The 15,992-nt window shown below is 42.7% G+C and overlaps 1 protein-coding gene across 2 annotated transcripts in view; it reads left to right on the forward strand.

The window, feature by feature from the left end:
• Window positions 1-15,992, forward strand: part of nrip2 (nuclear receptor interacting protein 2) — a 32,139-nt gene that overhangs the window by 4,907 nt on the left and 11,240 nt on the right. The window contains exons 2-3 of one of the 2 annotated variants that reach the window (XM_083757757.1): window positions 9,891-10,088; window positions 12,046-12,216. In XM_083757757.1, coding sequence (XP_083613883.1) covers window positions 9,891-10,088; window positions 12,046-12,216 — 369 coding nt within the window. The remainder of the gene's footprint in view (window positions 1-9,890; window positions 10,089-12,045; window positions 12,217-15,992) is intronic. The other variant, XM_083757758.1, reaches the window with a different exon arrangement.

Here is a 15,992-nt window from a genome sequence, read left to right on the forward strand (position 1 = left end):
TGAGTCATATCAATGACTATAAAAAAGAATGGCTCTTTTTTGGCACTTCAGTGCCGAGAGTTGGATTGGGAGTGTGTCCCTGCGACACACTAGCGTCATATCCAGCTGGTGTACACTCCAAGATGCCAGCCTCACACTAAAGGTGGCCGTACACTAGCCGATAATCGGGCATTTTTGACGCTCGGGGGATGCCCGACTCAATCGGGAGCGATTCTCGGGCAGGAATTATCGTCTAGTGTGAGTGTATAAAAGATCCAATCGTGATCCATCCGATCTCCTCGGGGCCGCTCACAGCGCGATCGGCCCGATCAACTGAATCATCAAGAATGTTTGATATTTGCTCTTCCCCCGCAACCCACCTCTCCTCTCCTCCTCCCCTCCCCTCTCCCCCTCTCCTCTCCACTCCCTCGGGGCAGAGAATCCTTGGGTGCGCCGTGCCCGAGTTTTAAAACAGTGTAGTGTGTGCTGCATAAAATAATCGGGCCTGATTATCCTGTAGTGTGTGGTGCTATCAGATTGAAAAAAATCGGCTAGTGTAAGGCCACCTTAAGGGATGGGCTCCTGACTTATGGGCAGTGGCGTAAAGTAACTAAGTACATTTACTCAAATACTGTACTTACAATTCTGAGGTATTCTTTACTTTACAGGAGTATTTCCAATTGTCAGTACTTTTACTTTACTAATCCACTACTTATTTATTTGAAACCTTTAGTTACTAGTAGATTTTGATTATTATTACAAAACATACATTAAACGGGAGAAAAACAATGTACATAAGCATATTCATACATCTGCCTTTTGCTCGTCTTTCCATGGGCACGAGCATTCCTTATTCAACGCTGCATGGAGCCTGTCTGTTATGTAAGAAGAGTGGATTTATCTTTAGCCCACGGGGCCCTCTCACTCACAGCAGCGTCATCACTCCAGACATGTTGTGCTGCAGTGGCCAGACTCAGGGACCACAGTGGACACACAAAAAGACCAAACACAACAAGCCATCATTCAAGCGCGCCACTCGGTGGCGCGCTATGAGCTTGTAGATCTGCTTTTTTTCAATAGCTAAAGCATAACATAATGCTAACACCAAAAGGGGTTCCCGTCCCAGCGTCCTCTTATAAATGCACGAAACCACTGTGTGCGTACCAGTGTGTCTGTAGTTCACGTATCTCGAGAACTGCCCAAAATGCCCATACTGTATATGGCCATATACAGTATGGCCATATAGTGGCATACTGATGACATCGGGTACTACATCTAATGGGCAAAAAAAAAAGGGACGAGGTCAGACAGAGAGATCTCCATATAAGGGCATATTCCCAGTTTGATTCCCGACTCCTCGGGATATATGTGGGTTGTTGGTGCTTTGCCATCGCACGTCACATATCTGCTATCTGTGTGTGTGTGTATGAAGAGGCGAAGGTGAGTGGTTGGAAAGAAGTGTTATATAAAATGCAAGTCCCATTTACCTTTGGAACAGAAAGAGAGAGAGAGAAACAAATAATGTGTGTGTGTCTCAGTAGTGCAGGTGTTTTTGACTGTGATTCCATCAACACCTCGGCTGGGATATTGTGTGTAGTGTGTAGCCGACATCGCACATTTGTTCCCCAAAGGTACTCCAAAGTGAATCGATACACTGTTGACTGTACCTTTCACTGCCTGTCTGTCGACACACACACACACGCGCACTCATTCCCCTATAGACACGCTTTTCAAGACTGAAAGTCTCCAATTTCAGACTTTATTCTTTTCTCTCACTGAAGCTGGCCTCTTTGTGTGTGTGTGTGTGTGTGTGTGTGTGTGTGTGTGTGTGTGTGTGTGTGTGTGTGTGTGTGTGTGTGTGTGTGTGCGTGCGTGCGTGCCTGTGTGTGTGTGTGTGTATGCACAATCTTGTGTGAAAGTGAGGCTATTCTGAGCTTGCATGAGCAGAGAGCAAGACAGTTGTGTGGGTTTAAATGTAGAATATCCTCCATTGGTCAGATGAGGGGGTTTAAAAACACATTTAAAAAGGAATAGGTACCGGTGAAGTTACCTTCTTGCCTTAATTAGGCTGCAGCCAATCAAGTGAACTATACAGAGAACATAGCTAGTGCTGTGTTCTGTATATGGACAGTTGGACACCTCAGTACAAATCAACACAGGGAGTTATATCCTACATTAAGAGGTTTGAGATTAGTATCTGTGGTGTTCTGATAGACAATATCCGTATAATCTACAATGGGAAGTGGTACTTATTTTTCTCACTTCAAATGAGAAACTGCTGATTGAAGATCAATGTGAAGATAAAAGGAAAGTTCTGGATCAATTGTGTCACAGAGTTTGGTATTTTGTAATGAGTCTTGCTACAGATTAGTACTTAAGAGAACAAAATGAATCAATAGATCGGAAGAACTTTCCCCAACGATGTGTTCATTAATTCTGAGTGACATGCGTTCGCAAGGTCTCATTCACTCAATTAAAACCACTCTCCACGGATTCCCTAATTAACACAGCTCTCTATAACCACGTACAGTTTTCTAATGAGACTAAAGAGACGACTCGCTCTTCAAAGGGTGGAGTGGAAACAACAGAACAATCAGTGTGACTGGCTGATGGGCTCTGGGGAGATATTTCTTCTTTTTTTGGTAGAGCGCCTGTTGTCTCCAAAACAAGCTCTGTTGAATTGATTCAGATCACAGGCTTATATATTAGCATTTGGGCCAATTAGATGGGCTGCAGCACTGCTCGGGCAGCTTGAGCCCCCTGTCTGGTCTTGTCATGCCTGCCATGCCATGCCTGGGTGCCTGCCTGCCTGCCTGCCTGCCCTGCCCTGCCTGCCTGCCCTGCCTGCCTGCCTGCCTGCCCGCCCTACCTGATCTGCCTGCCTGCCTGCCCACCCTACCTGATCTGCATGCCTGCCTTGCCTGGCTGCGTGTCTCATCTGGAGCAGCGATGATGAGGCAGCAACAACAACATTCACCCTCGGCTGCACTGAGCACGCCTGGCAGGAAGACAGGGGGATAAAAATACCCGACAACAAGAAAACACGGTCGGGGGTGGGGGTATTTAGAGAGAGAGAGAGAGAGAGAGAGGGAGATAGAGAGAAAGGGGTGTTTTAGCAAGAACGAGTGACGAAGGAGGGAAGCAGCTGTGTGGCTGCCTGGCTGCTACCAAGCGCCCTGGTCTGGTCTATGTGACAAGACTGGGGACCCAATCGGGACAGCACATTAGATGTTGTGCTCACGTGATTGGACGGAGATGACGAGAGAGAGAGAGGAGCCTGTTGCTGTCAGATATAATTAGTCAATTAGCAAATTAACCTCTAATCTCACCCGGAGAGTGAAGGGACGCACGCACACACACATGCACGCGCACACACACACTTGCACGCGCGCGCACACACTCATCACACACACACACCACACAGAGTGACAACCAGAGAGTGATTGGGGAAAAGGAGGGCACACTGTCACATTGTGAGTGCTAGTGTCACATGGGTGACACTTCAACTTCAAGGCGGTTTGGACTGGAACACGCCATCAGTATTCAGGTCGCAACGGCTGCCTTATTTTATTTATTTATTTTCTTACTGTAAATGGAACACTGATACAGTGAACAAAGAGAGACTGTGTTTCAGTTTGCCAGTTTCCCCCTCCGTGTTCAGTGTCAGTTCAGTTTGTGAAACCACAGCGGCGCCCGACAAAAGTAAACAGCTTTTGATTTGTTGTCAGGGTATCATGCCACTACGACTCCACAGACAAAGTGAAATACCACGGTTGATGTTTCAAGTCCTCTGAAAATGGGGACAAAATAATATCACGTTGACGAAATTAAGAATATAATTAACAAATGACAACATGATCTGGCCAACGGTGAGATTGAATTGGGATCCAACATGACGAAGGAAACGATCAGATAAAAAAAAAAAAAAAGCAATTTCACAAGACACTATTGTTTCACAATGGAACATGTCACAGGGGAATTGATGTGTCTAACAGCAGATGACGGATGACAAAGTCTATTGTTGAGCATGATGAATTATAGACCCAGGGAATTGTGTTGCTAGGGAACAGCTTGGGTACAACTTTATTTCTTTCCCGCCGTCGGCCACTGATATTCACAAACACTGCCATAGGACATATACTGGTCCATGGAGTGGACTCATGATCTAAGCCAGCGGTGGGCAACTCTGACGATGGAGAGGGCCACTATATTTCCACGCTCACTCCAGAGGGCCACAGTGCATATTACTGTCGTAGCATATTTAAAATTGAAATCCTAGCAAAATGTTTTGCTATTTTTGAATTGGGATCCTTAAAAGTAACCTTTTCATTGAATTTCAAATACATTTAGTTATAATAAACTAAATACAAATACATTGGACACAAAAAAAGACCATAACATTTTAATACTATTATCATTAAGTAATTAAAGCGGGTCATGTTTTGCATGTTTGGAATTGTAACAGCTGAAATCAATCACCCCCGCTAAATACATAGGATCTCTGACGAAGGGGATTCAAATGAGTGCTCAACTGTCTCACCAGTGGGAAAACGGAGTCCAGCTTGCATATCATTGTACAATCAGTGAATCCACGGGGGTTGGCGGCTACCGTGTCGTTATTATAGGCCTTCCGCTCTATCTCCTAAACCAGTGGTTCCCAAAGTGGGGTCTGGGGACCCCCCCCCCCCCCCCCCCAGGGTCCTTGAGGAAGTTCCAGTTGACCAACTTGGATTCACTTGTCTTGCATACCCTACTCTTATTATCAGCTCAGAAGAGGCTATTGGAGAACCTGATTTGGATAGGGACACATGATCTGACACACTCAAATTGGCCTCGAAAGTTCCCTTGAGAAGTTTCAAAAGGATCATCTTAACTGTACAATCCAACACCTGCACATGTTCGGACGTGTACTATAGCCCTCGCAGATGCCCATATATTTATTGTTTTTGTTGTTCCCGTCCATAAATGTACTTGTGTTTTTTGTGTACAAATGTGCTTGTAATGTATACCCGGTTATTCTTTAGTGCGCTATTTCTGAGTATTATTGTATATTTTCTATAGGCTTCTGGAGGTATTTGTGCATGGATTTATTATCTGGTTGTTGTCAAACTTGACATTACAGTATTGTATGTATGTATGTATTCTGCCTCTTGGCCAGTTCCCACTTTATGTGAACTGTATGTGAACCATATGGACCACAGCACACTGCACACTGTGCATGTGAACCATATATAGACCACATGCACACTGTGCATGTGGTCACATGTATGCTCAGCGAGTCACTGTGGAGCTGCAGGCAGCAGGACACAATGGCCATGGCAAACTGACCCTGGTTGTAGAGGCAGGCCATCCTGGCCTGCCCAACATCATACATGAAGACAGACAGCGAGCGAGAGACACTGGAATTACATTTGGCTCCAAGCTATACAGGGAGTGGAGAAGAGGTGTGTATGTGGGGGGGGGGGGGGGGGAGAGAGAGAGAAAGAGAGAGATAGAGAGAGAGAGAGAGAGAGAGAGAGAGAGAGACACACTGGAATTACATTTGGCTCCAAGCTATACAGGGAGTGGAGAAGAGGTGTGTGTGTGTGGGGGGGGGGGGGGGGGGGGGGGAGAGAGAGAGAGAGCTGGGAGAGAGAGAGCGGGAGAGAGAGAGAGAGGCTGGAATGACATTTTGTACAGTGGCTGTCATCTTTAAGCTACTGGAAAGACTCTCAAGTGTGTGTGTATGTGTGTATGTGTGTGTGTGTGTGTGTGTGTGGGGGGGGGGGGGGGGGGTTACGGTTGGAAAAACTAATTCTCAAGTATAAAATAAATACCTCACAATTTTACTTGAGTACAGTACTAGAGTAAATGTACTTAGTTACTTTCCACCACTGGAGAGACACAGAGAGAGAGAGAGAGAGAGAGCAGAGAGCGCTTACATAAAATGTATTCTTCACATCCTGCTGGCTCTGCGTTGTTGACTGATATGCATTAGGAGCACACCTTTCACCTAGCAGCCAATTACCTCACCGTGTGTGCGCTTCCCTTCACACGGTGCGAATGAATAGGCCTGTCACAAGTTTTACATAAATAAATCGCAATTACTTCAGATAACAATCTTGCATAATCGTCAACCGTTTCCATGTTGAAAAATGTCCATACATTTTCATTTATTTTCCAAAAGTAGCAGAAATAGTTGGTCAAAAAGCGTACATCTTGATATACAGTATGTGTTGGAAGCTTGTAGATCAACTATTTCCACTATTTTTACAGTAAGTATAAAATTATTACATTTGTCAGTAATTTATTATTTATTAATATGGCTTATATTTAAGTCATCTATCACATCGCAAATATCTATTTGTGATTACAAAGCCTATAAAAGCAAAACAGAATTTTAAATTCTATATGTAACGTTTCAATGTTCGATGCCAACACAACCACTTCACCACTTTTCAACCTACCTTCATATAATTGGTCCGACTCCTCACCAATTGGTCCTTCATGATAAACTGCCACCATTTTTTCCTACTCAGTCTGTGTGTGTCTCATAGGAGGGCTGTGGGCAGTTCAGAAACTCGTCCATCCATGGGGAATCCAAGCTAATAGAAACGGCAGGCTTTCTATTCCTGAGAAGTTGCAATGCGATGATGGAAGCACTCGTTATCGCGATGATGAAAAGCTAAATATTTTTAAAGAAAAATCTTGTTTAAAAAGAAATCTGGCTAACGATGATGTCACTGCGGTGGACGGGTTTCTGAACGGCCCACAGCCCTGAGACACAGACTGAGTAGGAAAAAAATTGTGGCATTTCATCATGAACATTAGTGAGGACCGATTACATGAAGATAGGTTGAAAAGTGGTGAAGTGGTCCATAATCGCAATTATTTGTGTCAAAATAGTCAACTTAATCGTCAACTTAAATTTGTAATCGTGACAGCCCTGTTCTAAGGCACTCAAACAAGAGACCTAAAATCACACGGTGATTAAGAGTGCAAGGAGATAGCTAAACAGTCAAATCCTCAGTGTCCATACAGTATGTAACTCTGAGAATGATAGTTGTTCCTAAACTTTTCAGATCAACACCCAAAAGAGAGATTAAACTAGTGAAAATAGCAGATCTACAAGCACCCGTGTCGCTTTGCACCGCGTTGCAACCTTGCACCGCGTTGCGGTATATATGCATTTCTTTCAAATGCATATATAGGAAAATAAAATGGGATTTTTACTCGAGTCGTGATCCATAAAAAATGGTCTGTGACCCGTAAATGGGTCCACTGTTTGGGAAATAGTGATATAGTATTATGAGATAAATTATCTGACATGAGAGTGCATGGGTCCATTTGGTTACATTTGTAAACATGTTTCAGCCTATACAATGTTTGATCAATGCTGTCTGTGAATCCTGTGGAGAGAGCTAGGACATGAATGGAGAGAGTAGAGACTCTAGAGAGTTCCCCATGTGAAGGTTAAAGCTCAATTTGAATTGAATTGAAAAGAGAAGCCCAAGCCATTGATTCTAATACTATACTGTAATATACTCAGTAAGTGCAGGCAACAATTTATTTGAGTTAATCCAAACTAAGGTACAGATTCTGAGGTAAAATGGAGCCATGGGAAAAACTGAGTTCAGTCAAGAGTTAGCTTTAGTCAGACTGCAGCCAGGGAATTCCAATTTGTTTCTCAAATACGTTCTCTAGGATTGCAGGGCTTAATGTTCTCATTGCTGGGGACGGATTTAATGAGATCAGTGCATTTTCAGTTTTGGGATTATTTTTGGCTTTAATCCCTGGGATTGACCGTAGGTTTTGTGTATTCAGACATCGTTGACCTATATGCATTGGTTTGCTGTGGAAAACGATGCAACAGCATTGGCGTGAGTATATGCCTAAGTTGTTCTCTATCGTACAATGGTGCCGATCACCGAAAATATTTTGATGCATCTGAGCTTGGCACTGTCATACGACGAGCTGTCTGAGACTCCAGACTGAGATTTCTTTGGAAATAATTTAGGAATGTGGCTCAAATCGACCCGTGAGGGAGGCTAGAAACGTACTTGAAGCGATAAGATAAAAACAATACTAATGGGACAGGTGAGCAATGTGGAGTGGTGGGTCACATTGTCTGAGGCCTTGGAAAGTCCAGTAATGGAGCTTGGATAGTTACTATCCAAGCCATTTTTTCAGGCCCTCTTCTACTATCCGATAGTACAGGGGTTCTCAACCCGTGGGTCGCGACCCTCAGGGGGGGGGGGGTCGCCAAATTATTTTGGGGGGTCCCCAAATTATTGTTTTTGCAACTGAATGGCTGGAAAAATGAAGAGTTTACATAGTACACATAGTACATGCATAAACTTTCCTTAATGATTATATCTGGTTTCAGTATTCATTTATGATATATTTTCTCTATTATTAAGGTTATTTTTGCAGTCAGTTTGTATTGGGGGTGGGGAGGGCGAGACATGGCCAAAGCATTTCCGGGGGTCCCCAGCCAAAAAACCCTGCGATAGTAGAAGAGGGCCTGAAAAAATGGCTCCCTACCCATTGTTGGCAAACAAAGTTCTGCTGGAATAATGGATGATGGATGGGAGGCACACAAAGAAAAAGAAGAGCAAGGCATGGAGCCATCTGTGACTGTTTGTTGAGCTTTCACAATAACATTTGGAAATTGCCTGCTGTGAAGACACCGCAATTTGTTCAACGGTGCTGGAGCACTTCAACAGAGCAAAGTGGTCTGTTGATTGCGTCAGTAAAGTGGGTAGCACAGTAGATTCTAGCAGTTAGATTCTAGTGTCTAGATGGGTGAGACTGATATGTCAATTGTATATTGTCGGTCAGAATCCTTGTATCTCGATATTTCAATTTTTCAACTATTTGTTTTAATTGTTTTTATTGTAAATTAATGCTCTAGTTCTCAGTCAACAGTGTCTCACAAAGAATTGCAAAAATACCACAGATTTACAATCTCACAATGCATCCCATTATGCTGACGCGTTGTGCATGAGCTTGCATATCTGCTATTTTTGTTTTATAAATATTGAACCAATTATTAACAGAGGCTTGTGTGACTACGGTAACTATTAACTATATTGGATCCGTTGGGGAAACAGGTTGTTTTTCCATTTCCTGAAATCGACGGCAACAGGTTCAATGTTTAATCTCAAAATGAGAAGTGAATAGGAACACCAGCCTGTTATGATTATCAGTGCTACAGGGAGCAAACCGATAGCTGAGCTGAATGTTGATCTGTGGTCTAAACCACATCATTGCACACAACAATCACACCAAGGGGGTCTAATAAAGTACTGTCACCTCATAAACACATGAAAAACTGGAAAAAAATACAAAAAACAATGCCACTCCCTAGGGGTCCCTGGACCGCACTTTGAGAAGCCCTGGTCTACACTACAGCAGTGTTATATTTTCGTCGACTAAAACTAAGACGAAAAATGTTCGTCGACTACCTTTTTTCACTGACTAAAACTAAATAAAAACTAAAAACGAACTAAAATGTTAGTAAGGGACTAGTGGACAAGAGATCCAGTTTTATGCTGGGTTGCATGCTGAAAATAGCAGATATACAATCTCACAACGCGTCGCGCTGCGACGCGTTGTGAGATTGTATATCAACCAAAGTGTAAAATATGTCATTACAACGACATCAAGGCCTGTCAAAACACATTTTAGTCGACTAAATCAACTGTAGATTTAGTCGACTAAAATCGTATGACATTTAGTCGACTAAAACTAGACTAAACACTAGAACATTCCAGGTGACTAAAATGTGACTAAAACTAAGTGAAAAGTATTCAAGAGACTATGACTAAAACTAAAATAGAAATTTGCTGCCAAAAACAACACTGCACTACAGTTATGTCAAGGCTGACATTGCGACATCTCTCTCCTATACTCTTGTCCCACCACCACAGCAACCTCACAGCATCGTCCAGCGGCGCCTCCTGGAGGCGACCCGCGGCAGCCCGCAACGCGACCTCAACGTGACCTCCCGCTGCATCATGGCGTCGTCCCCGCTGCTGCTAGCGGAGAACGTTAGCAAGGACGAGGAGAGGAGCGAGAGCACGGCCGACGACTCCACCACGGAGGAGGGGGGCTCCGCCGAGGAGGAGGTACAATAGGGTGCAGTGTTGATTTCGTCGATTAAAACTAAGACGAAAAATGTCCGTCGAATACCTTTTTCCACTGACGAAAACTAAATGAAAACTAAAGCTACGATGACAAAAAACGAAGACTAAATATACTGACAATTTCGTCAACAAATAAAAACTAGACTAAAATGTTAGGAAGGGACTAGTGGACAAGAGATCCAGTATAAGTCATTTTACAATTAGTTGCATGCTGAAAATAGCTGATCTACAAGCTCGTAGGGCTTGCAGATCATCTATTTTCAGCAAGTGTACAATACATTTTGTTCGACTAAATCAACTGTAGATGTAGTCGACTAACGACTAAAATCTTATGCTATTTAGTCGACTAAAACTAGACACTAAAGCATTCCAGGTGACTAAAATGTGCCTGAAACTAAATGAAAACTATTCAAGAGACTAGTGTCTACGACTAAAACTAAAATAGAAAGTGTGTTCACAAAGGTGTCTAATAATAATATATTTGAAAAGTTTGAAATTCCACTCCCGCAGGAAACCCCTAAAAAACTGATCGATATAACCGATAATGTTTAACAAATGTTTAATTTGGCCTTAAGTAACTTGTGATGGGTCAAACTAGGGGTTTTTCATGATTCTGAGTTGATTGCTAATTTATTTTTCATTACAACCACTCCTTAGTGGAAAAACTAAAAATCTGGGATTTTTCGGCCAATCAGGAACCACCCTTTTAACATAAAGATTCATAGTTACGTACCAAAAATACACAATATTTATACATTATGTGGGTGACGTAACCAATTTGATTTTCAAACTTATAGGACACTTAAAACATTTAGAACCCCTTGTTGTGGATATCTGGAACGGGATTTATATAGACATGATGTAACTCAGATGTTTCAATACCTTTGTTGAGGCAAGTTGCACGCTCTGCTCGCGCACAAGTAGGCCATTCAGAATCATGGCCAACTTGTGTGCAAAGTGCAAGTTGGCAGCTCGTCAGAGTGCATTTCTAGTTTATTCTACATTTGAGCCACGGACCACCATTTGATGATATTTAGCCTCTCAGACCCAAAACTAAAGAATATGTACAATATCAGTACATGCTGTATTGATGTTGGTACCATAGTAGAGATAACAGGCCAACGATCAAAACTCCTCCACATTCTCTAATTGTGTAGAATTAACTTAAGTCATGCAGATGTTTAACAATAATTTAACTCGAGAGTGTAAAATGAAACCGCATGTTACCAAGTCTCCATCATTTAGCTGCATGGGACCACTTGTTGAAAACCACTGCTCTAGTTGGTTTTCAGTTGTAAATCTCTCTTTTTCCTGCAAGATGTGTTTTTTAAGCATGTTAAAGGAGCATTCAGTGATTTGGAGGAGAAATAAAACAGTCCGCCCCGGTAACAAGATGTGCACACGCACGCATAATACGCATTACAGTGGGCGGACATGCGACAGGCCAACAGGACGCACACCAAGGCCCGGCCCCACTCTATCATGATTGGCAGAAGGCCCCTCTCTACCCTGATTGGATGAAGGCTGGGCCATCTAGCCAAAAACAAAACCTACGTTTTTTTTTACCCCAGGGGTTAACTGGCTAAAGGGAGAAACTCCTTATATGGTCAGCACACTCTATAGTAGGGAGGATTATCACAACAAAACAAAAAAAGAAGTGATATTTGAATTAAGTGAAATCACTGAATATACCTATAACATGAGAAATATCCCCTATATAGGCTAGTACAGTATCAAGTCGGCCATACCACCCATGACCAAAATCAGCATTAAAAAAAAAGTGAGACGCCAGAGGGGTTTTAATAACAAAATGATAGGCAATATTAGGCCTATGGTCGGATATGACATCAAGGCATTTAATAGCAACTTCAGTAATACGTTGCTATATTAAACCACTTCTGTCCCTCAACTGACCAGTCTGGATGTGGTCACCCTACAGGAGGAGGAGGGGGGGTCCCCGGAGGAGGAGAGCAGCGAGAGGAGCCTGCGGTCGGACGAGGAGGAGGACAGTGAGGCGGTGGCGGCCAGGGCCGGACGGACGTCTGGGAAGACAGAGGCCACGCACGGCCCGCCGCGTCCTCCCCTCACCGCCCTGCTCGTTCAGTGCAAAGTAAGAGCTAATGCCTCATTTTGAGCAGTGCCTAAGCGCTCTTAATGACCATGTGTCGTGTGTATATGTCTGTCCGTCCGTCTGTTTAGAGTACGAACAACCGCAATGGCGCTGGGTGACCTAAAGTGGCACTGCTGAGCAGCCTAAAGGGCACTATAACTATTAACTGCAGCCAGCCAGCCAGCGGTGTTGTTGAGCAGCTCGGTTCACACAGGTGTGATTTTTGTCAAATGGTACACGACAATACAAGACAACAGATGACAGAAAAATAAGCTTAACAATACATGCAAGAGACACAAAAAAAGGTTGAACTGCGCCACTAGCTTTGCAATCTTTTGCATCTGCCAGTCAGTGTAGAAAAGGCAGCAATGTGGGTGGAATTGATGACCATCAGATATTTATGAGTCCATTAGTGAAAGATGCACATACGGTTGCACCATAGAAGCCAGATATACAGAACATACGGTATACTCAACTCAAACTGTCAACACTGCCAGGGATGGCATCCATATTTTTGGGGAACTTAGCTTGTGTATCTCTGTCCGTCACTCATTCACGACGGATTTGTTTAATTGCTCTTTCTATCTCTGTCCATTGTAATGGTATAGTTCTCAAACATCGTCATGTCAAGCACCCCCAAATCGTTACGTTTCTGGCTATATGGACCACCTCATTTGAAAATATGTTGTTCCAAGGGACCCCCATAAGAGATTTGTCATGATTCTCTTCAAGTTTTCAAAAATAGCCCAAATATAAAATAAGGCCTATTTGTTTTTCTTTTTTCTACTGTTGCTGGGGACCCCTTGGATTCTCCGGACTCCAGTTTGAGAACCAGAGTATTATAGGCCACTTTTTGTTTTGCCCACAGATGATAATGTAAAAAAAAATCAAAAAAACTAAAAGGGAACGTGAGAGGAATAGAAGATAGCACCCTTCTGCGCCAGATGGCTTCATTATTTATGCCCTTCATTTCTTCTGTCCGCTGCAGAGATGAGCAGAATCTCATCGGCCCGTAATGGTCACCGTTAGTGAAAGCTTTCATCAGAAGATGATCTCCCTATGGACTCCCTATATACTCGACTCCATCGGCTAATTAACGATATGCACACAGCTGCCATCTTTCCAGCAAGGTGCTAACTAGGTGCAACTTCCCATTGACAGCCATTCATCCAAACAGAAAAGTCCTATCTGATTGTATTAAACAACGTCAAACTCACCAACATTGCAGCTGCACGAAAAGCTTGAATTATCCTCTTACTACTATCTGCAATGTGTTTGTTTCATAAAAATCCACATGTTATCAGCTACTTCCTTGCAGATGATTATTTTTCTAGGTGTCAGAGTTTGGAAGCACTCATTATCAGTAAAGCAACCTCCTGCTGCCTCCTGCATTATGTGCAAATTCAAAACAGGTGGTAGGCATGGGCTGTTGAGTGATAGTCAACGAGCACTTCCAAACTCCAGCACTTAGAAAAAAATCTACAGTGGATTTTTATTAAACAAACACATTGCAGATAGAAAGAGGATAATTTGAGCTTTCCGTACAGCTGCAATGTTAGTGAGTTTGACGTTATTTAATACAATTAGATAGGACTTTTCTATTTGGATGAAAGGGCACCGTCTATGGGAAGTTGCACCTAGCATCTTGCTGGCAATATGGCAGTGGTGTGCATATCGTCAATAGTATAGCACTCGCTCAGCATTCGGCAACAGTAACGACTAACAAAATACATTTACTTGTATATGCAGTGTTGATTTTGACTATAATTACTATAATTACATGGTGGGAGAAAACAGCGCATGAAAACAAAGCGCATTTACGCAGAAGGAACGCAGGTAGAACACCTTAGGTGAGCTTAATTATTTTCAGGAAATTAAAAAACTGTTCCAATGATTCAAAACATCAGACACACTTTCAGTTAAAAGAATATGAAAACGTATTAAATTATTGTAAGCTTTAGATAAAACTAAAACAAACAAAAAACATGGTAAATGAGAAAGTGAGAGAGAGAGTAGCAAAAACAGTAGGTGGGGCGGTCCTATAGCTGCCTGGCACACTGGGGTGGGTGGGAAGAATAATATATGGCGGGGGCGGAATCAGTTTATCTATCCATGTCCTGCGTTGTGGTCTGAACAATCTGTTGTGTTGTGTTGCCCATTTCTGCAAGCCCTCGCCCCGTCACAGTCTCTCCCTCCACCTTGCTATAGAGCGTCGCAGTCCCGCCCCCTTTCATGACGACGCCAGGCCCAGGAAATGATTCCAAAATGCATTTTTCCCATAGACATTTCAAAAGGTATTTATTTAAAGACGGTTACGCCGCGGACAAAGTCAACTCGAGTCGTGACAACACATGACAACAAACACAATATTTTGGACCAAACAAATAATTACAAAGAAGAAAAACAACAAAAAAAGTGTTGTAACCTGCTGTTTTGTTCTTCTTTATAATTATTTGTCTGGCCCAAAAAATTGTGTTTGTTGTCATGAGTTGTCACGACTCGAGTTGGCTTTTTCCGCGGCGTAAACGTCTTTAAATAAATACTTTTTGAAATGTCTATGAGGAAAATGAACGGAGAATCATTTCCTGGGACCTGGTAGAGGGCGGGACTGCAACGCTCTATACACCTTGCTATACGCTCGGTATGTGTTCAGGTCGGATTAAAAATGCTGCCGACCCCAATCAGAAATGATAATTGATATGTGTTTTTTTTTATATTGGCCAAAAAAAGTAGTTCAACATTTGATTGGGTGGGGCAGGACGCACGTTTGCCCACCCGCCCCTGTGATATAGTCCTATAACCGACACGACGGTCACCTAACAGATACTGTTATGTTATGCTTTAGCTATTGAAAAATAGCAGATCTACAAGCTCGTAGCGTGCCACCGAGTGGCGTGCTACGAGCTTGTAGGTCTGCTATTTTTGAAAAATCTAAGAACGACTGACATAGAAACATCGCTTTTTCAGAAAACTGTCAGGATGCAGAAGACATTTTTTAGAATCTGATCTCAGGTCAAAATGGGTTAAGTTCTACTTTAGTTCCAAAACATCGCTCGTGTTTACCACTATGCCAGCGGTGCGGGTCAAATGTGCATTATCCGATCTTTGATCTGTGACCAGAACACAGTGAATAGACAGGATACTTATTATTATTAATAGGTGAATGTACTCATTCATCAAGCGCTTTGTACGTGTCTATTTTGGGAGGGATGTAGTCATGCATGCTTGAGCTGTTTCCCAGAGAATGTCAGAGCCCTGAGCAAGTACAAAACAACAAGAATGACTCAGTGATAACTGCCAGGTGCAGAGAGCTCTCGTTTATGAACATCTATATTCTACAGTATAATTCTATTCATCCAGATATTAAAGCACTATTATATTGTATTATTGCCATTAGTAGATTTAGCACAGTCTTGCAGAATTATGCCACAGATAATTTGTGCAGCTCGTGACAAATAAAACATGCTTGAATCCAGAATATTGAATCCTGAATGCCTAGGACATGTACGTTACAGTCAATCAATACCAGGATCACACTTTTTTTTCTCTCTATACAAACCAGTGTTTGAAGTACTGTGGTGTAGAAATGTAGTGTGTGTACATGCTTAAAGTGGTTGACTTTAAGGTACATTTAGGACATTTCCAGTTTTCCACCAAATTCAGCATTCTACTTCATCACTCATTATGCTTGGTGCAGGTTTTTGCATCAACTTATTAAATGCAGAGGGCTCGTTAGTTAGTCATTCTGGAGCTATTTTTAAACATCGCACAGCAGC

Source organism: Protomyctophum parallelum, assembly GCF_964188405.1.
Source record: "Protomyctophum parallelum genome assembly, chromosome: 22".
Classification (NCBI taxonomy): Eukaryota; Metazoa; Chordata; class Actinopteri; order Myctophiformes; family Myctophidae; genus Protomyctophum; species Protomyctophum parallelum.